General features: G+C 36.1%; 1 protein-coding gene across 5 annotated transcripts in view; it reads right to left on the bottom strand.

Annotated features, from left to right (window-relative positions):
* PRDM5 (PR/SET domain 5) overlaps positions 1–23,364 on the bottom strand; it is a 94,647-nt gene that overhangs the window by 24,142 nt on the left and 47,141 nt on the right. For all 5 annotated transcript variants that reach the window (XR_012775659.1, XM_075501163.1, XM_075501166.1 and 2 more), the window contains exons 11-13: positions 22,120–22,213; positions 16,267–16,427; positions 12,849–12,942 (exon numbers count right to left, since the gene is read on the bottom strand). Coding sequence is in view for 4 of the 5 variants with exons in the window: in XM_075501163.1 (XP_075357278.1) it covers positions 12,849–12,942; positions 16,267–16,427; positions 22,120–22,213 (349 nt within the window). In the remaining variant the exon portion in view is untranslated. The remainder of the gene's footprint in view (positions 1–12,848; positions 12,943–16,266; positions 16,428–22,119; positions 22,214–23,364) is intronic.

Below are 23,364 nucleotides of genomic sequence, written 5' to 3'. Positions count from 1 at the left end.
AAATGGATTAACAGTGTCCTTCAGAAATTAACCATGGAGACCACAGTACTTGATGAGTAAGGCCTTAACAGCTTTCAGCAGATGCCAGTAGAGGGCAACAGTATGACTTCGTATCAACACATTACACCTGAAAAGGACTGGCTTGGAGCAGCTGTTATGTACTGTAGATTTTCAAAAATCTCCGCTGTTCCAAAAATCGAGTTTACTATGTAACACAGACTGCAAGCTCTGACTTGACATTGATGCTTGGTGACATCCTATTTTTAGAAATCATATAAACAACTTCTCATGCACTCGTGTCATTAATAATTGTCAGTAAAACAACTTAAAAGATGACGTCAAGTAATTTTAATGTTGCTTGTATTTTTTATGTTATTGTCTTTCGCCTAATCTTTGTAGCCTGTATGCCCAAAATGTATACAAGTGCCCTTGCACTTACATAAGCAACTGTTTCCCCTGTGCATACACATCTTTTAAATGTGTATCCTATCTTCTACCTCAAAGAGTTTTAGGATTTTACGAACTTAACTGTGGGCAACTTAAAACACATCTGTGCTTGCAACAGCCAGGTTTCTTAGAATAAATTTCTTAGTCTCTCTGTAACCCGTCCAAAGACAAGGTTGTGCCACTGTGTAAGAAATATATGGATATTTATAAATAGGTTTATTAAATATTTATTATTAATAAATAATTAATAAGGATATTTATACCATTATTATTTTAAATTAGGATATTTATATTCTAATGTATAAGGATATTTATAAAAAGGTTTTAATAAAAAAATAACTTGTATTTTAAAATTATTTGATCTGTGAACAAGAGTAAGATTCCCCTCATTTGACATCAGCCATGTGAAAATGTAATGTTTAATTTTAACTAGTTGTTCTGAATCCCAGTGAAATTAAGGATAAAAGAAAGTTAGGATGAATTGCTCTCTGGAAAGGGCCTAACTTTGTTGCCTGTCTGAGAACTGAATGAACTGCCCTCAGTCAATGCATCTTTTTCTTTATTTACTGTATCAGGAGCCTAGGCAACTAATTCAGATTAGATGTCTGAATTTATGGACAGCAGATTTTCACAAGATTATTACAATCCTACTTACTAATTTTTACCAGAGATAGAGAAGTTAACTTCCCTCCTTGCCTCAGAACTAGTCTAGGCAAACATTATTCATGCTACCAGTCAGCTGCTCATAAGAATGGTCCCAATAACAGATTCATCAATGAGACTACTGGGGAAGCAGGTGTTCCCCAAGAGAAGTCTTACATAGCCTATCCCACTTTAAGTCCTGTCAGATAAACAGGAGCAGTGGATCCTTTCTCTGATACTGTGAGATGCAAATGGTATAAGATGACAACAGAGCAAAAACAGATTTGAAATAATGAATGCTAAATATATTCCTCCCACACATGAACGTTTGCTGAAGTGCAATGTTTCATACAGAACTATTGCAAGTGTCCACAAATGACAGGGTTTTGTGCTTTGACAAAGTTTAGAATTGTCAGTAGGAAAAACTGGAGAGCAAGTGCAATGTGATAAAAGCTCCTGGGAAGGTAACATTATCCATCAATGCTTTCACATTTGTCTGCAATCAAGTAAAGACAACCAAAAATCAATTATAAGCATTGGAATATTAAACCAAGCTTCAGATCAACTCACGCCCAATAAATACTTGGAGGTTTCCCAACGTAAAACTCTGATGAGAAAAGGAATGGATCTGTTACAAGGAGATTAAAAGTAAGAATGACTAAAACAAGCAAATGAAGTGGTGTTGCAAGTCATGTATCTCTATTTCTCTTGTCCTCACAAAAAGGAGTTACTAAGCATCAAAATGAAAGAAATCTATTTCCCCTACAACAAACTACAATTTCTTCTTGGATTTACTGCTAGAAGCATGCTTACGAGATATGGTGTCAATGTGTGATAACATCATACTAAGAGAGGGTGCACCTTAGGTAAAGTTGTTGATGCTGATTAACAATTATGCTGTTTGCACTCTGTGTTTTTATATAAATATATTTTTATATATACATATATATAAAATATGGAAATATCTTTATGTTTGGAGGCAGTGATAAACCCTTACCAGGGATATCATACTGAAGTAAATCAGTGCACCCTTTTTTACTATAATGCCTTTTCATTGCAGTCAATAGTAGAGTAAGTTTTCAAAGGTATTATTTCATAAAGTGAGGGTAGTTGGTTAGAGTTTTTTAAAAATTTGATTTATATTAAAAAATATGGATAATGCAGGGGGGGCAGAGAATCTTTTAACTTCCAAATACACTACCAAGCCTTAATCCCAACACTTCGCATTTGGAAAATATCTGAAAAAAGGCCTGACCTTCTATGTTAGTGTTTGCAACTCTGCCATTAAACCTCAACTGAGACTATGATCTGCACTTTTCACTAAAACATTTCACCAGGCTTTCTACTTTAGTACAGTATCAAAATCCAGTAGGCATATTAAATACATCTTAATTTGACAGCTTGTCCAGTCAACATGCCCAGAAGTAATGTTGTGAATGCAACAACAAGTAAGAACAATAGCTATCATTAAAACAGCAAAACATTCAAGTAAGACAGACGTAATAAATGCTATGTTTACCCTCGAGTTACAGCTGACTGTCATGTCCCTGCTGTTCAAGAACAAACTGCTCAACATGTTAATGGCACTTCTGTACAAATAACCCCAAATAAATAATCCTTGGATAAATTGCAGTGGATTTAATATAATTCAAAGTCTAGACATTCTACTTCCAGATTTTGTATGAATAAAAACAAAGCTTTTAACATAATAAAAATAAATTTAACCCTAATACGAGGATTATGAAAAACAATTCCATGATTGAAAACCATATGGGATTTTGATCTGAAAACATGTCATGATAGAAGTGATATCTTTTTTTCTCAAGTGTGTAGGTCTCTAGCTTGAGATCGTGATACCTACTGGACCTTAGGTAGCATAAAAAGTTAAACACCAGATTCTTCCGTTCCAGTTCAACTCAGGATGGACAGTTTCCTATGAGACATTTGCAATCAAAGGTACCGTAAGGCAGTATTTACAGTGAGTTTAGCACCCAGATTTCCCAAACTCAGATACCCCTGGGAGCAAAACAATTAAGAAACAAAACCAAGTACACACTAGTTCAAGATTTCAGTGGCTACAGCTAGACACTTAATAAAGACTTTGAGACACAATAATTCAAATTAGTCATATGTGTTTCTATTTTCACATTGTATTTCGCATTCCCTGTAGTCAATTTAGCCACAAAAAAGCTAATTACAAAATCGCGCAGAAACCTGATATAAAACCAGTGTTAGTGATTACTTTGAAACAATGACCTCAAGTAAGATCAAACAAATATGTACTTTACAGGTGACAAATATATTCCCATCAAATGAGACAAATGAAACATGCAACAAAGAAACAGTCCTAATGTGAAGAGACCGTAACAAAAGTGGCTGAAGAGACCAGCAAAACAAAAAAGAGAAACAGGCACAGAGAAGATGGTCAACAGCATGCAAAAGTATGCATTTGATGAACTGTTACATTCAGTTTTGGAAGCAGCCTCACAGAGCTCTTTCAAACCATATAGGGGCATTACTTTATTTAACTCTGTTAAATTTAGTCATATTTACCATCCCCATTCCCATGCGGCTTGCTTGTACACAATTCTCAGGTGTGTATGTTAGCCTTCATGTATGAATTTCCTGGCTTTCTGTCTTAATGGGAACTAAACTGCTGTATTAAGGAATGAAGAATTGGAATTATACCATGAAATTATCAAGGGTTTTTTTTATACTTTTTAATATGTCTATGCTTGGTCAGTTGGGGTATTCACCACCACTGGTCTACATCAACACTCACTAACATCAGAAAAAGACTTATAACAGATTGGACTGAACATCAGATCATGTACAGTGTATGTTACTTAAAAGGAACTGTTTTCTTCGATGGTCTTTAAAAAATTAACAACTAATTACGGCAATGTGGTCCCTCAGAATCTTCCATAGACCATTTACCATCTTCTAAACATAGCTCCTTTTCAGATGTTGAACTACATATTATAAGGATTAGAAGATTATTTCTTAAATACATATATATATAAATATATATGAGCGTATTATTTCAAAATGTCAATTTTCAGAACAGTTATGGTAAAGTATAATCCTTTTTAAAGGCCTGACTTAAGATTGGGATAGGGGACAGGGGAAGAAGGGAGACTCCATGATCGCCCAACTGTGGTGGAAAGAAGGCAGTTCACCTGGGGAGGAATCAGGAGGCAAGGGGGCCATCTGGATCACACATGCAACACTCCATACCAGGTGATCAACAGAGCAGCCCAGAATGGGAATTGCAAGAGGGCTTTTTTAGTCAGAGATAATCTGGGGTGATGACAGCATTCAACAGCAAGTAAGGATGGGCAAAAGGTTAACGGATATAACAAAATTATAATTTGTGACATATGCTTTAGAACATTATCTGTTCATATAGAGCACTTGACAGCTTTACACATTTATACTCAGCTGCTGTTCCTCTCTATATGGTGTTCCCATCAAATTAAAGAGGAAGTTTTTGTCCTTAAGTGTACAGAAATCAGTTAATGTATTATACAAATATTATAATACACAAATACACAATTATACACACAGACAAAGAAAACTAAGATATACAGAACTGAATTTCTCCCACATGAAAGGCACTTCATTAGGAATTAAAATTAAGTTAAATAGGAACTCAAGGAACCAAGTGACTTCAGCAGAACTTAAATTAGAAAATGCCAGAAAACCAATCATTGAATGAAGATTAAATAGTCACACTAAGAAAACATTCAGTAAATTTCACCACCCTGGTGTTGCACAGCATGTCAAATGGTCCTTGAGAAGACAAACACTTCTTCAAAATAATAAATTTCCTCTTGTGTAGAGGTGGCAGTCTTCTAGATACCAAGTAGCATTTTGAAAAGCTTTTAATGCCCTAGGTCTCTTAAGCATTTTTATAATTTTGACCAGGGATTCTAGGACAGGAAAATAACAGGAGGGTAATCAAGAATCTTGGCCAACTGCAACAGCTAGCTGCTCTCTTTACGATGCCTGGACTAGTCTTAATCTGGACTAGACAATAAAAACAGTGATCTGGCCTATACAAAATTCTGGCCTGCCTGATTTTCAACCATTAAACACTCAAAATTTAGCACTTTAGCAGGTACAGAAGTACCCACACAGGAGTAGCTTTCTCATGCCAAGAACCACACAACTTCATGATTTGAAAGATGAAATACTTGTGGATGTCAGCAGAGACAAGACCCAGAAACACCAAATATACATGCAATCCTACACTCATTGTCAGCCAGATATAGAAAGGGATAGCTCTTTGACTGCTCTGAGGAGAACAGTTCTGTTGCCTGAGAGAAATAGCAAAACAGTACTCGGGTATGGGTCAGTTAGAGACATTTCTTGTGCATTTTTCGTTTTAACCAACATTCAAACTTGGCAGACTCTGAAGACGAGATTAAGTATTTCTGCCTTTTTTTCCTTCACTGATGATTAACAACACTAAGCCTGTGTATTTGTGAATGCTTTCTAACCAAGCTCCACTACTTGTGTATTTTCCAGGCACAAGGGAGAACTAGAATTGCTTTTATGTAAGTCAACCAAATGCATTTCCCATTCACTAAAAAGTCACATATTTAATAAGAAAAAAACCTCAAATGCTATTCTTTTCCAAGTAAGAGAAAACCAGATTGCTTTAACCATTTTTTTTTTTCTATTAATACTCTTTCTTGTAAGTACTTAGCCATGTCTTATTCTTTGAGGCACGGAAGCAGTATTTTCACAGCTGAGAAGGTTTGTTTTCTGCAAAGTTTTGGGTTTATTCAGAGAATTCAGATAACCTGTAGTTAGAGACCAATAGTCAAACGTTTGTCCTATCTGGTCCATACAAACTGTCATGATATAATTGAGATTTTAGCTATTTGTAACTAAATGAATTATAAAGAATAGTAAAGGACCCTACAAAATAAGAAGGCTATCTAAATCTGTACAGTAAAGCATGAAATAACTACCATTATTATATACTTACAGACTCTCATCAGTTCTACAGTGGTATTAAGATTTTAGTCACCAAAAACACCCTGACACACTTAAAGAATAAAACAGTTTCATTCTTTGCATCTATCAGTGGAATTAAGCAATTTGGTTTCCCTATGAATGGAGCATTAACAACTGTGACTTCAGTGAACCCCATGGTCAGCCAAATCTTTTAAAGTATATGCATTAATCAATCAGTAATTCATTTGATCTAAAGATGTCACTAGCATTCAAATAATCCATCTCTTATAAGAACATTTCTTCATTCATGGAAGCAGACAACAAGAAGCTGACAGCTGCATGAAACTATACAGGTACTTTTAAAGATTTAACTGTTGTCTGGAGATAAATAGGACAATGATGTATAAACTGAAAGGTTTAGAAATGCAGAATCCTTACCTTTGAGGCCTTCTGCAAGCTCCTTTTTAAATTCAGTAGATAAAAGAGAGATCATTTATAAGTTATTGAATAGAAACCACCTATCTGTAGACATTTGCAAGCTGTTCACTGACTAGATACAGAAACATTTTTTCACATACTTCATTGTGATATGAGAGGAAGTTCCTTCAAGCTTCCCTTTTATCTTTTTTTTTTAATGTAAGAAAATATAAATTACTTATAAGGTAATTTGCCAGAAGATTTGCTAGAATGAGGATCCTGGCTGTACATTATTTCTTATGTACATGTACAGACAGTTGCCTGTTTAGCTATTAAAGCTTTGGAGACATATTTTACACAGCAATAAACAAGAGTTATACTGTAATTCAACTCATTACTTCCTTCAACTACTATGAAGTCTCTTATGTTCATAGATGATTGAACTACTGTTAATAACCAAAGATTTTTATTATAACTCCACAACTAATATTTTTTGTTTGGTTAATCAGGAATTTTTACACAAAAGTGCAAAATTTGGACCTAGATTTTTTTACATGGTTGGACCTTAAATATGATTTTAAATATGCTTAAATGCCTAGTTAATCAAATTGTAGAAATGCGACTACAACACCAAAGTTAGGACCATAACATCAGGCTCTCAATGCAGAGGATGAGACACAACTCAAGAAGGGAGAGTTAAAGCACCTAAAGTTATAGGGGACAAGTATGATGAAATGTTTTCATAAGCTTATAAAACAGCCTTTAATTATGGAAATGGAAATTGAAAAGGTAAGCTTAACTGTGTTGACACAAAGGATATGGAAGTCCATGGTCTGAATCCTTTTTGCTGTTTTAATATAATCTCTTGGTATTATCTTTTATTCACGTATATGGAAGCAAATTTACAAAGAACCTTCTCAACTCGTGTTTTTCCACATACCAAGAGAATATAACATGTAAGAATGCCACATTAAGTCATGGCTTTTAAATGGTATAGAATAGAAACAGTAATCTTTTCAGAAAACATTTAGGACAGATGTAAAGTCATAGATATCTTACTGGCTTTTTATCAGGACTTTGACTAAATGTGATGGAGAAGCAAAACAAGGTTACATTTTAAACTATATTTGCATGTGTAAGCATTTTCTGGAAGACATGTATGGTCATCAGTTGTCCCTCACCGGTCCCTATGTAACAGAGTAGGTAAAAGACAGCATAGAAAGGACAGAATTACAGTTAAAACACTCGATTCTCCTAACTCAAAAATAAATTAACCTGCACATATAAACTACCTCACAACAACTTTCATTGTTCCACAACTTGATGTGCTACATCCCAAAGATGGAAGGGATTAGGATACAAGTAACTAGGAAAACAACAGTATAAACATCAGACAGATAAAATGCACGTGTGTCTATATATATATATATATATTACATAGGCACACACAAATACATACACACACAAACACACACAAGAGACAGCAACTAACATCTTTAAATACCTTTGTATTAGGCAACTGTGAAGTTGCACAAACCGCAGCCAGTAACTGTTAACACTGAAAGTTGCTTGAAACTTTAGGGAAGTAATTAACCTCCTGGCCGGCCCGCAGTTTTCAACCCCAAGGAGCAGACCATAGAATTTCTTTTACAATTTATGAACAAGCGAAGGAATTTATATCACAGTCAGAGGATTCTTTTGCTGAATTAACCCCAGCTCCCTCTGACCCTAAGAAGTCATAAACCAACAGGATACAGCAGAGGGAGAATGTGCTATAGTGTTTCAGCTGACCTACAGAGCGCTGTCTCTGTCATGCCAAGGCTAGAAACCCAGATGATGAATTACAGAGCAATATGCTAGGTTCAGATGCAAACATCAACCCCTTCCCTCTATACATGCACATGCAGACATGTTCACTCACCCCAAACCAGCTCAGTTTCTGCAAAAGGCCAAGTACTGTTAGGGCTCATTTACAGAGTCTTACTCTAAGAAAAAGAGGGAAGAAAATTGCTTATCGAGGAAGCATGCATACATCTGTGAGTAACAATGTTTAAGAACACATGCTGCGTATTAAATAAAAGCCAAAAACCCACTGAGCTTCTCTTTGTGTACGGATTATTAAGCCTATCAAAAACACAATTCCAAAGCAGAACCAGGAGGGTACCCAAGAACCTCGACTTTTATAAAGAACAGCTTTATAAATAAAAAAAGGATAAAAACTGATACACAACTCTCTTTTAAAGAGCTCTGCCTGGCTTTATTTTGTAAATACAGAACAAAGCCTCTTATACAAAGTAGCTAATAAAACAAAGTCTAGCTGACCACGTGCACAGAAAATGGGATAACACAAGTGCGTGCAACAGCATCTCAAACCCAATCAGCTGTAATCACTAAGACATCAAGGTCTTCGCAATATTTACACTTACGGTGTACTGCTTAGTTGCACCAAAAGCTTAGCCCCAGCTGAAGGCTTATTCACAAAGATGAATCATCTCTTGAAAACGGACAGTGGCTGCTTGTTTCACTTCTAGCTCAGAATGAAAAGTGATACTTTGAAGTCTGACCAAAAAAAAAAAGAAGGCACAGTTTTGAACTGATTAATTCAAAACCACAGAATTTAATAGATACCAAGAGCATGAAGTATTCAACACTGCAACATTTAGAAACCAAACATCCATCACTGAATAAAATAAGTTTGTGGCTCCACTGTTTGATGAACTGAAAATTTCTTACTGCTCAGAAAATGCCTGAAAAGTTGTCAAGGATTTTCACGATGCAGTGAACTTTATTACTAAAAGCCATCAAATGAGTACTCGGTGTTTTTTGTACTGTTTGCAGATGACACGGATTCCCTTCACCAAATACCCTTACTTTCTCTGGAAATGATGCAAGCTATTCCTCAGAAAGCTATGCTTCCTCAGGCCCACTGAACATTGGACAACAATCTCCTCTTGTGATTAGTCTGCATGTATTATGATCGTGAACAACTCGGATGAAGTCTTCAGGTACAGCACAAGTCAAAACCACCTCTCCAGAAGTACAACATGAACCTAACTATGACATTTTCTCACTAAACCTCACATAAGGCATTTTGCCATATAACTTACAGATTTGTTTTTTAAACCCCAATTCACAACTTAGCAGCAGCTCCTCCCCCTGCCTTTTTTTTTCCCTTCACATTTCATCCAGATAATCAAGAAATGGTCAGGAATCATAATAGAATGACATCAAGAACACCACGAAAATGTACTTCAGTTGATTCTCACAGTGAAAGATGTGAATCATAAATCATAAAGTGATTGACATCACAATAGCAGCTAGACTGGAAGAGGAAAGGATCAGAGTTTATTTATCACAGGTCATTATAAATGAATTTAGCAAGGCATTTTTCCTGAATTAGTAACTCTCTTTAAAATGACTGTTTCTGGCTTTTTAGGTAAAGACAGAAGCCTTGAAAGTTTCCCTCCTTCTGCAGTGTTATTCTTTCATAACTTGTTTTCACACTGCATATTCCCATAATTCCAACCTGTATCATCTCCTGGCAAGGTAGTTTCTCCCACCTTATTTAATTTACAAACGTACTGGAAATCTTCAGTGCCTTTCTACTTCAAATAAGTTCAAAATGTCATAGTTCACTGTTTGTTGTATAATAGTGGCTACAAATTTCGCAAGGCTCCATAGTCAAGGTTAGAGGTCTCTGGTGTGTGGTTTCATCAAACTCACCTTAGCCTAAACTCCTAAGTTTAGGAAAGCCTGCTTGAGAGAGCTGAAACATTAAATGTAACTGGTAGAAGCACATGTGTGAAAAGCATTTTCACTCAGACAGCTATAAAGCATTTTCCGAAGAGCCATCTGCACTATCAACTTGAAAAACTAGGGCCTTTCTAATCTGTGCAAACAAAAACAAAAAAACAAAAGCACCGCACTAGTAAAGGCAGTAAAGCAGACTTGCCTGCAAAAAAACATTGGAATGTGAACCCAGAGATTTTAATGAAGAATTAGAGTAACATTTTGACATTCCTTTAAGCATTGGAGGGAAGAAAAAAAAAAAAAAAAAACCAAACAAACAACAAAAACCACCACACCTATGAAGGTCCTAATTTTCATGAAAGTCTAGTATGCCAAAATATCAGAAAATTAAAGGGTAATGCAGTTCCTCATGGGATGGCAAGGTGAAGGTAAAGAAATATCCATAATTAAAACAGCAAAATAATTTCATGAAAAAAAGTTAACACAGGTTAGAAATCAAGGCAGTCCTATTCCTAGAAGCCTGGACTGATGTGCTCAGTGACTAACAATACTATTGAATTGCTTCCCTTTACTCCTGTCTGCCTGATTTGTTAAAGAACAGCCCAGGTGGGTAAGTGGTTGGTCCTTCCAAAAGGCACAGTCCCCAAGGGTTCTCTAAATCCTCATACCACAATGCTGCATGAGTGTTGGGGGTTTTTTTCTTCCTCTTCCCTGCATCTTCAGGAAGTCAGAAAAAGAAGAGAAACCCACAGTTTACGGGACAGAAGACTGAAGAGAAAGACAGAACAGGTGAGACTGTGTAGGAATGACTTTGAAAGCATGTGATAAGGTGGAGTTGTGGAAGAAAGAACAAGAATAAAGAGGAGTAATGGACAACTGCTGCACTGCGATTCTGGGACTGGCCAGCTTTGACCTTCATCGTCTTTTGTGTCTATGATTATACAGTATATGTGAACCACTTGAGCAGAATGCATACACACAGGCTTATATGTATATGCTTTTATACAGCTGCTATGAGGGATAAATGTTCCAAACATGGAATTTAGTAAAGACTAAGAGCTAAACATAAAAGTCAATTTCAGCCTTTTATCCTGACTGCAGAACCAGGATAAAAATTTGCTAGTGCCTATAGCAGTCAAATCCAAAAATCACAATATATCAAAAACTAGTAAAACCTGTAATCGTAACAGGTGGTCCTGATAGACTGAAGTGATTAAGACTTTTCCAAACATAGTAGAAAGCCAAATGATTAAAAACACCAATTCTGTCGTCTCCCTGCAAACCAAATTTGCTTATGCAAAGTGAATGGAATGTCATAGGAAGGCTATTTGTTAACTTATGCTTTGACTGCCAAAGGCAAAACTATACCATTATATGTTGGAAACAAATTATCACAAAGAAACCCCTTTCAGTTGCCTGCCACTTATTTGAATGAAAGCGTAAGCTCACAAAATGAAACCTATCAGCATGACAACATAACTAATTTATTTTCAGTGTGTTTCCAGAAGCACATATATAACATGGTAGGGAAACAGTAATGCAATCTGGGTGGCAATATAAAATAAGTTACATAACTCAGACCCAGGAATATTAGGAGATCAGCAGAATGAGTCAGATGTTGCAAGAGAAAACAAATTTTGAGTTAAAGCATACTCAAGGGAGAACATTCTAATTTGGGTAACATGCAGGTCATGGTAAGGTCAGAAGTTACATTAATATGAAATCAGGGTTTCAAAACACCTTAGCAGCCACGGAGATTAATGAACTCATATTGTATATACATATAACTATTCATATATATGAAGGCCAATGGCATCCTGGCCTGTATCAAAAATAGCGTGGCCAGCAGGACTAGGGAAGTGATTGTGCCCCTGTACTCGGCACTGGTGAGGCCGCACCTCGAATACTGTGTTCAGTTTTGGGCCCCCCACTACAAGAGGGATATTGAGGTACTGGAGCGCGTACAGAGAAGGGCAACGAAGCTGGTGAAGGATCTGGAGCAGAAGTCTTATGAGGAGCGGCTGAGGGAGCTGGGACTGTTTAGCCTGGAGAAAAGGAGGCTGAGGGGAGACCTCATCGCTCTCTACAACTACCTGAAAGGAGGTTGTAGAGAGGAGGAGGTCGGTCTCTTCTCCCAGGTAACAAGTGATAGGACAAGAGGAAATGGCCTCAAGTTGCGCCAGGGGAGGTTTAGACTGGATATCAGGAAATTTTTCTTCACCGAGAGGGTTATCAAGCATTGGAACAGACTGCCCAGGGAAGTGGTTGAGTCGCCATCCCTGGAGGTATTTAAAGGGCGTTTGGATGAGGTACTTAGAGACATGGTGTAGTGGTGGTTTTTGGCAGTGTTAGGTTTATGGTTGGACTCGATGATCTTAAAGGTCTTTTCCAACCTATATGATTCTGTGATTCTGTGATATATACACACATTCATACATAATTACAGTTGAGAATAGAATCTAGTTTTACACACTAAGCAGGTAAAATGTCTGAAAAAGATGCTGTGTTAGGCCTACCCGTCAATTTGCATTTCTGTTTGTAGATAGACCAATTGTGGACATACTTACAGATACCTTGTTACATATTTAGAAAGCCTTCTCTGTTCATTACAATAAACAACACTGTACCTGTGTGGCTTCGAATATGAACTCTCAGCGTTCCATTGCTTGCAAACTTCTGTCCGCAATACGGGCAAATCTTCTCTTTTTCTCCTGTGTGAGTCTACATGGGGTGAGGAAAAACAAGAACAAAAGCTTCAGCATAGCTTTAAAAGAAGTGAAATATGGAATATTTTAACTGTATTGATATTGACCACTATTGTCTCCATTACATATTTTATACCATCACATCAGGCAGAGATTCTAAAGAATTAGCTATAGGTGTTCTTTCAATTTTCTTCTAAAATTTCTAAACAAATCTCATTATTAATGGCAAAATAAATTGGCTTTTCAGTTCCTAAGTTTACTATTTCCTAAATAGTTACTATTAAAAATGCTCAATTCACCTTTGTGTATTTTCATGATTGCAAGAATAAGACACCTATTTTTCAGTTTGATATCTGTGATAGTGGTTTCTAAACCAGCAAACAATAATTTGGTTACCCAATAAAATTAATCTTCATAAATGGGTCTATTTTTAAAAGCTTATAATTTCACAGAATTTTATTACATTACGAAATGTAGTGAAAATAGTTTACCTAACCTAGTATAACTTTTCAAATTGCAAACTTGAACTGGAGCTTTAGAAGATCTGTATGGACATACTTCTGCATATGATTTCTGACTGCCTCATATGAATGGAACCCAGCCACCAGTTCATCTGAACTATGACAGACAATAACCCTTCAAAGTAGAAGTTCTCAGTGATTTCAGTCAACACAAATTGCATGCTAGATCCTATCTAGTTTGTAATAAATGCTAGAATCAAGATTGCATTTAGAGAATTGATTACAAAAAGTGTATTGTAATTGTCACTAACACTAAATCATACACTCAGTTTGTCTTTTGAAATCAAGCTTTTAAGGGTAGAATGCCTGCTGATACAACAAGAATTATTTCAAAATGGAAAAAAATAAATAATCACAAACTCTTCCATCCGACCTGTGTGGTCAACAGCAAGACTGCCTTGAAATAAGTTCTCATCACACAGCTTCTCATAATTTTTCACGCTGTACTTTCAATGCCCAATTCTGAACTGAAGATTTATCGGCCTATTGAATAACTTTTCCTTATAACTGTGACTGCTCTTTTAGTGAAGAATTTTGGATTACTTCATTTATAAGTGTTAATTTAAATGGGATAGGAAAGATAACACATTAAGTTACATGTACAGCTGACAATTTGGGTTTCAAGCTTTGCACATGACTCTTCAGACAGGGAAATTAATTCTTATTTTTATGAAAGACATTGAAGTGATATAAAAGTCTTCATTACATCATAAAAACCTTATCTCACATAGTACATATTATGCTGCAGCTGAAGGAAGAGTAAATGAGATATCATTTCAATACTGGACAGACTTGCATAGTTTTCATTCCCTGACATTAGGCATATGAATGTTAAATCCCTCTTGATCAGGATAGAGTTCTTTAGAAATCACTTATATCTCTAACAGCAACATTGGAGGATACCAGACAGCCAGCTATTAATTAATTCCAAACAACAACAACAAAAAAGGATTTCCTGGAGCAATGCATTACAACTACAAGGCTCACATACAGCTAGTCTAGGCTGACAGCAGCACAAAGCAATAGCAGTTACAATTAAGAAGGAATGTCAAAGAAATAATAGGGATAAATGATAAACAGTAGCTGTCTTCCATTAAAATACAAATACATATATGCATATGGCCATTTTTAACATGAAATAATAAGTCATACTGAATTTTTTAGAAAGGAATCTGAGGAACAGAAGTTTAAAAATTTATGCAGAGCTCATCAATGATTCCAGGTAATATTTTTTGATTTGGGGATCTTATGATCCCTCTTGGCAAGATCCTTCATCAAAAGTTCATCTCAAATCAATGTACCAGTATTCTAGGCTAGGTCTGTTACTCAAGTGATTAAAACAAGTAGATAAGGGTGAAAAGGATTGTGTGTCTGAAAAGCGGTCTGCTTTTTCCAAACCAATCAGTTTGTCTAATGAAAGATACTATGCCTTCCTAAAGTCTTGCTCCCCAAGAACATAATCAGAAACAAATCGCAAGTTTATTTTGTATACCCTTTATTTTTTAGCTCCTTAGACCAATATATTGGGGCTTGAAAAATAAACACGCTTTAGTACTCCTTATTCTAAAAGTAATATAAGAGAAGAGAGGAAGAATATCCTACAATATAAAGTTCTCTCTCTACTACAGCAAAACTCAACTGATTTCACAGGCTGAACAACCACTGATGAACCAAGTCATTTGAATCTCAATCATATTATAGTACATGCACTGAAATCTACAAACAAGGCAACCCCATGTCATTCTAGTTCTTCTACAGTACGGGTGAAAATCTTCCACTAAGTGTATTTGGGAGAAATACATCTTGGTTATACAGTTATGTCACTCAATCACAAGAAACTTTATTTTCCAGCAACTATAATTACTAAATAACTTAATGCATATTAAGTATGAGACAAGCAGCATTTAAAACAGACTGAAAACAAAGACAGACAGCAAATGCATTAACATGCATTTGATGGAAGATCAAGACCTTTTAAAGACCACAAAAGAAACCAAAGAGACTTTGTTCCTAGCTGGTTCCATTACTTTTTGCAATCTGTAAACATGTTAAAAATCAAACACACATTAAGGACGCAGTGCTGTCCATTACATTAGAGAATTCAATAGTCTGCTATCTGCTATTGATTTAGGCTCCAAAGACACATGCTAGTTCCCACACCTGTAAGACACAGTAGGGTTGGAGAGATGTTGAAAGACTCCCTTACATTTTTTCCTCAATTTTAAATACAGATTTGTGTCGCAATGCACAGCGCTCACGATAATCATGTGCTGAAAATATTGTACCAAGTAACTCGGTGACACTCAAGTTTTGTTATTACAAAATTTTACATGCATATATGAAGTGCATATTATATGGCAAATAATATATGCATGATGTTTTTCAACAAACTCTCACAATCTGCATTTGGTGGCAACACCTGAGCTGATTTGTTCTTGATTCAATAATTTTCTTCACATTTCTTCCCTGTAACATAAGTCTTACCTCAGGCAAACTAGTGAGCAAGCTTTCTTCTAAAGTTTACCCCAATTCCATTGCAGAGATAGGCAGAAAGGAGCATGGTAAGAGCAGTGCAGCAAGTCCCATCCTGCTACACACCTGATGCTGGAGTACCTACACTGGATTTATACATATGCACCCGCTGCAGGTTCTGCATACCACCAGTAACCCTGCTATTGCAATAAACATTTTGGAATGTTAAGCACCGTCACAGCTTTCTACTGAAAAGCCAGAAATGCAGAAGCATCTGAGGATTTTATGTTCAGTCACAACCTTAAGGGCACAGAAGAAATGAATATGATAGAACTGATTCTACTCACTTTTTTATGACTCTTCAGGACTGAGGGTGTCACAAAAGCTTTGTCACAGAGATCACACTTGTATTTCTTATGTCCATCATGTACAACTTGAATATGAACATTTAATGTGTCCTTTCTTTTGAAAGTAGCATCACAATGATCACACTTGAAGGTCCTCTCACCTTATAAAGACAAAAAAAAGGTTTAAAGATACCAGATTTTTGTGGCAATACACTGATGTTTACTGTTTCAGAAAAATGAATAAAAGCAACAAAGACAAATGAAAAGCTGGGTCCTGAGAACAGAAAGAAAAGAAATATCACATCAGGTAATAATTTCATCGGGAAATTAAGAAAGTAGAAAGTAGTCATCACAACAACATAGCCAGAAATGTGAGATTAAACTCTATAGCCAAAGGTGAAATGGCAACCAGTGGAAATGGCTTCCAGTGCAACGGAGCACAGGTTTTATCAGCACCTCCAGTAATAGGCTCTCTTTAGGCTAACAAGAAAAAGATGAAATAGGCTTCATTTTTTGAAACTTAAATGGTAAGAGGCATCTTCCTGAATTTAAAAGAACTCTCAAAACAAGAAATACTTGCTTTAGAACCTCATTCACATCAATAGAGGCAAACTCATATGACAAAAATGAAGTAACTTGTGTTATAGCAGTATTAGTATTCAGACTGTTGTGATGTGGTTGAAGGTTATAGCAGAAGCCAGGTTAATATTGCTAATAGTTTTAAAATTCAGTGAATTACCTAAGAGAGGGGGAGAGACACTGTATACTGAAAATCTGCTTACATCTTTTGAGAGAAAGAGAGAGACACGTGATTCTTCACAGAAATCATTACAATGAACCTCCTCTTTATCACTACTGTGAATGCAGAAGAGAATATTCTCTTCTATTTGTTTACTTCTTGATTAAAATTACAAGTTAAACATCTGCAACATGGCATTCACTCAGAAATCCACAGTCTAAACTGGAAATCAGGTGCCCATATCCCAAAAATCTTTCCAAGCAGTCACATCACAAAGAAAGATCACCATAATGTAAGGACTATCCTCCACTTATTTTTCAGGACAGAGGTCTGATCTGCGGCCTCCTGATCCATACCAATAAGATACAGACTTGTATAAGCACAAGCTACTTTTTCCAGTAGCAGTGATGCACATGTAGAAGCCCACTTATTTCCTTGCTACAGCTCATTAAAGGATAAAATCATCCCAGCTTTGGTCCCAGAGCAAAGGCCAATATGAAAGGAAATTGATTTCAGTACGCTGTATATTAAAGCCCATTTGATGCTACATGTTGAAGCACCAAAAACCTTTTTTCTTTATTATATATTATATTTGTAATACATGTAAGTGAAGCTTATTGATACAGTGGTGCCTCAATTACCCACAGACATTCCAAAGCCTAGATAACCTGTTTCTCTCCCCCATAAATCAACCATAACTGTCCCCCCCCAAACCTCTCATTCTCTGTTGGTTTGGAAACAAGAGCGGTTTTGTCTTGGATGACACAACAAGAATATGCTAAAAGGTATTAGAGTGTAAGTTGTCTTATCCTAAAATACTTTCAGTGTAGCTATTCAGAAAAATTTTCAAGATCAACAGGGATGTAATTTAATATGCTGTTATGTGGAGGTTTAACACTGATACTGCTTCTAACTGTGCAGTGAATCACTTCAGTCCTCATCTTGGGAACACGAGACTACCCTGCTAAGAAAGTGAAGCCGTTACTACTTTTACTAAAGTAACATGCAATTTTCTACTGCTTCAACAAAAGAAAAATATTCAAGTAATTTCTTTTAAAAGTTACGTCTTATAAGAACTTCTAGGCTTCATGGATTTTTTTTTTTGGTAGTCATTTTTTTCTTTCTGTTTCTTAATAACTTAGCTCCAAGTCTGAAAATAAATTGGAAAAAAAAAAAAAAAATGAAGCAATACCAGACAATTTGAACAAATTGCTATGTCTTCTGAAGTAAGAAATATTTGTATGATTTCCATAAATTTACGTGGTATAATTATGGTTTAAGACACAATTTGACATTTGTTGAGTTTCAGGAGGATTTGCCCTTTTTATCCTAAAGTTTTGTTTGCAGTCATTCCTACCATTTTCAGTACCGCACTTCTATTATGATTTGAGAAGATAAATGACTCTCAAACAACAACAAAAAATAATAAGGTAGTAAAAGATCAACCAGTTCTCAAATAAAACACCTCCCAAGTCACGGAATTTCAGAACTAACATAACTCGCCTCTGTGAGTACACATTATAATACTCTTCAACTATATGTAGTTGCAACGCCAAGTATGTATTTAGTCAAGTCCTGGCTTCAGTTTAGCAAAATTTTCAACATGCAAAGTAATGGGAAGCCTAGAGTTGGATTATTTTTTCAAATGTTATCCTGGATGAAGGCAAATAATCAGTGTTTCTCCTCAGCTTCCTTATTTAGCAGAAACCCTGTATCTCATTATAGAAGAACCATCAGAACACTGTCTCCACTCACAGTTGGCTCACTGAACAGTCTTTGTCTTTTTTTTTTTTTTAAGCCATAGACAAAGGTACATGAAAATTTAAAATACCATTAATACACAACTATGGAAGGAGTTTCAGAAGGTTCCTCAACAGCATAAAGCAAAAGTCTAAATCACTTGCAACAAGTTGTGAATATTAAAACTCCCTGAGCAGCTCTGGGAATCCACTTGTAAAAGACTGCAGGAAAAAACAGAGCTACACAACCTATTTCATGATACCTTATTGTTGTGATAAAGAACAAACAGTTTTCATATGGTAAATGTAAGAACATGTCTGTTGCTTAAGAGCTATCACTGCCAAAAAACAAACTCTTTCCACTGCCTTTGGCAGATAAGAGTAACATTAAAGTTACCAAATAAATTTCAAGTATTAATGTATAAGAAATAAAGAAAGAATTTCCATTATGTGTTTTCAGTCAACAGGTTTGCACTGTGCTAGATCAAGAGGTTTCTTACAAAATAAAATAGCAAAAGATATGCATAGATTCTCTTCAAGCCTAGGCACTCTAGAGAATGGAAGTAAACAAGAAAGTATATCATTGACTTCAGCTCTCGAAACCACTGAAGGAGGGAAACTTTTTCAGAGTACTTGACATCAAACTACAATATCAATATCCATAAATGCCTCCAAAGATGGAAACAGAGCACTGACATAATATATCCTTGGTGCTTTCCCCCCAAAAATACACAACGTAACGTGAGTGTCTTTCCTGGGACTGGCTTTATCTACTCCACTGGTGCACTCTCCTTATGACAAAACAAGATAATGAAAATCGGGGCTACTTGTGCTTTACTTGAAATGAGCAATCTTCAGTGCTCACTTCTGCTGACCCCTATAGAAGGAGCTAGTTAGCATTTCTCTTACTAACATTCTGCATGTAGAATTTTTACTCTGGAAAGCAAATACATAAAAAGGATGATGTCCTTCTCAACAAATGCAATCCTGTTCATGCATGTCTCCACAATCCTAGACAACTGAATGATCCAAGAGAAAATGCTCAGGGTTACTCATTCTTGTTAGTCAGGTCTCTTACGGCCTCATGAGCTAGTATTAGCCAAGTATGAGCTATATCATGTATCCTGTATCTTTCCTAAACACTATAGCTGAGAATAAAGGGTTAGCCCCAGCATTGCCAATAACATAACGAGAACACAGTTACTAAAAGTATTATCAGCAGCATGCCTAAGAAAAAGCTTGTCTGACGCTCAGAAGACAAGTTACATTTACACAGCTAGAACCTGGGGGGGGGTGGGGGGTGGATTTTTTTGGTAATTATTTGTTAGACAGACATATTTGATCTTGATTTTTGAAAGTTATATCCATGACGCCTTTTCCAATTTCCAGATAGGAACACCTGAAAAGTGAGTCTATGAAATATAATTTTTTCCCAGTAAATTAAGTTTGTAAAATAAAATTTAAGTCATTCTGCATCATTCTGCAGAGTGCCTGCTTCTAAAACAACTGAAGCAGGCTGAACTTCAATTTTTCCTAGAAGTTTCAAGCTTCACAAACAACTTTTTCTTTCCTACAGCACAGAACAGTAAAGCCAGCTCAATACATCTAGAGATTCTGGTTTGTTTTTCTCCTTTCTTTACAGAACAGGTATATTTCAGTGCTATGAGAGGGACTACCATCCAGCTGTAGCAGGGCAATGCCTATAATTCCGAGTTATTTCAAATATGAGAAACTCATTATGATGGCAGCACAACTTGTCAGTCTCAGAGTTAGGTCATGAGGGGAAGAGTTCTACATTTCTTCACTGGGAATACAAGCTCTTCTCAGACAACAGCAGAGCCCCTTGTTTTAATCACAGCCTTGAACTGAAAACTGTTTATTCTTCAGCTCATCCTAGTAATGACTTTCACTTTTCACTTTGCTATTGGTCTGTCAATGCTTCTTTTATAGGACTACAGACAAGAGAGATGCAGTATGACTATAAAAGCTTTACTTAGTTTCTGCTGTATTTAAGGCCTCCTTGTTAAGTTGGTCAGTTATTGGGTTTTTTCCTCCAAAGTAAGAAAAAAAAGGTTTAAAAATCTTCCCTGTGATTAGTAAAAATACCCAATATTATTGGTTTAAGGCTTTGACTCATTTTGGAGACAGTTTTAACTAAGATGGCAGAAGTTACCACCTTCAAATACCTACTCTGTCCCTCAGCAAGGCACGTCTCCTTTTGCACCAAGGAAGACTGACTAGACAATGTTTGTGCCACTGCAGTTCACAGTCTGGTATTTTTAATATTTGCATAAATAGTGGTGGTTCAGGAACAGCTAAACTTGCCACAAATCACAAGCCTAACTCAAAGACCTCAAATTCCTGAGCTCTCATCCTCTTGAAAAAAAGTCAAAGTATACGTTTTTGGAGAAACCTTTACCAAGGCCTACAATTCTGTGTACTGTGAATTACTGCTTTTGGATATCCTGCAAATGCTTGGTTCATTAGAATACATGGGTTTTTAACTTCCCCCTCCCCCCCATCATTTTTAACATTTAACATTGGAAAAATATTTTGCAAAATTCAATGCTTTGTGAAATTGCAGAAGCTTTGAAAGATAATTGTAAAAGAACAAACTAAACACATCAGTCTAATAATTCATCTCACAGAAACACTGTTATACTGGATTAAAAAAAGAAAGGTTTGCAATTTTTTTTTTATTATATCAATGTAAATATTCCCCAAATCAAAGCAGTATCTTCCAAGCTACAAGGATTTTAGACCACGAATATTTTCTAAAGGCTAAATTGCTGACATTCACATGGTTGAATGGTAGTCTAGGGCTCTGTAAATATTAAAGTCAGAGAAAATTCCACCAAAAATAAATCTTTACACAGTCAGTTAAAAAACAGTACAGAATGCCAAGAACAAGTTACTCATGAGGGAAAATGGCCACAGCATTCCTCTGGGCTGTTAGTTCTATGCCAGAGGCAGGAAACATTAGCCTGGACTGGCACAGGAGAGAGAATCTCAGTGTCAAGCTGTAAACCGGATTACCTACAAAAGCTGAGTAAGCCACCAAGTTCTCTCTGCTTCCATTTCTCCTTTCTTAAAATGGAAGTAACACCATCACACAATGCAGAAAGAAATCTCTTGTCATTAGACCTCAAATCATTGCTAGATTTTCTACAGCATATTTGGATTTGCATTTAAGTGCATTTAAAGACAAGGTTTGAATTTGGCTCTGAATTTTCTAACTTCCTGGGGTTAGAGTTGAATGTTAATACTAATTTAACATAGCAAGTTGCATATTGGAGCAAGGTGCCATATGTCTGTTTTTCTCAGTCAAATGTGAGAACTGAGGAAGTTCTTTTTCCTCTCTGACTTAGCACTTACTGTTATGGATTAACAGATGTCTTTGTAGAGAGAATGGAGTTCGGAACAAAGCTTTGCATTCCTCACACTGGAACGGTCTCTCTTCAGAATGGGTCTGCAGATGAAAGACAACATGTCAGAGGAAAGGCTCAGGGAAATCAATTAGCTGTCATTACAGTAATTATAGCTAATTTTCTAGACTGGATTCAGGAGGGGATATCATAGCAATTCGAAACATCACGGGATGAAGAATTAAACCAATCATTCTGCCATTATCCAGAATCCTGAAAGTCAGCATAGCAGCTACCTAATAAATGTATCTTCCCAGTCCTCAGAAGTGTTACATCAGGTGTGCATGTAAACTGAAACAAAAATATAGAATAACCAGGAAAAAAACCTACAAGCTCAGTTGCATTGCTTCATCAGTACTAACACTGGCCTTAAGCACTTACTAATATGAATAAATGCTTTAAAATTAAACACATGTACACAAAACCCTTTTTCTCAGTTAACTTTGAAGGTAAAACTGATCTGATTACTTCAAGATAGCCTCTAAAATTTGGCAAAGAAAATTTCTCAAATCATGAGAGTAGCCTTACATATCCTTGTTTCAGCTTCTTGCATTAAGAGGGTGAAAAAAAAAAAGCCAAAAAACCAAACATAGAAGCATCAGTACCAAGATTTTTGTTTGCTGTACAAAAATTTCCTTGCAGCTGCGAAACAGCCTCAAAGACATAAATAAAATAAAAGGCTAAGCTTGGATAAATCTCTCAAACCACAGAGTTGTTGAAGCAGGTTTCTTTTCTGGAGCTTAGGAAACATCCAGCTTCATTCTACTTTTGTAAATTTCAAAGTACTTCCCTGTTTCCTAGTGTTATTAAGTGCTGTCCCACTGTAGATAGTAAATTAATCTGTACAATTTATTACCTACCCAATTTTCTACTATTTTTGCAAAGGAAAGCAAGTTTTTAAAGCATCAGTGTCTAAATATTGTATTAGCTCACAAGAACCTTAAGTAGAAGCTGCAGTGCCAAGAGGAAAAGGGGATGGACAGTAAGTGTTTTATAATATGCACAAAATTAGGTAAATGAGTTAATTTTGTAGACTAAGGATAAATATTAGCACAGTACATAGATTATATAATCTATTTCTGCTATTCATAACACCATGCAATATTTATAGCTATCCCTCAAACTAGAGAGAAAAAATGGACTGTGGGGTGTCAGCATAATTATTTAGATGGAGACTGAGGGCCTTGAACCTAGA

This window comes from Mycteria americana, chromosome 4, assembly GCF_035582795.1.
Source record: "Mycteria americana isolate JAX WOST 10 ecotype Jacksonville Zoo and Gardens chromosome 4, USCA_MyAme_1.0, whole genome shotgun sequence".
In the NCBI taxonomy this organism is placed as follows: domain Eukaryota; kingdom Metazoa; phylum Chordata; class Aves; order Ciconiiformes; family Ciconiidae; genus Mycteria; species Mycteria americana.
This window is presented reverse-complemented; position numbering and strand designations above follow the sequence as displayed.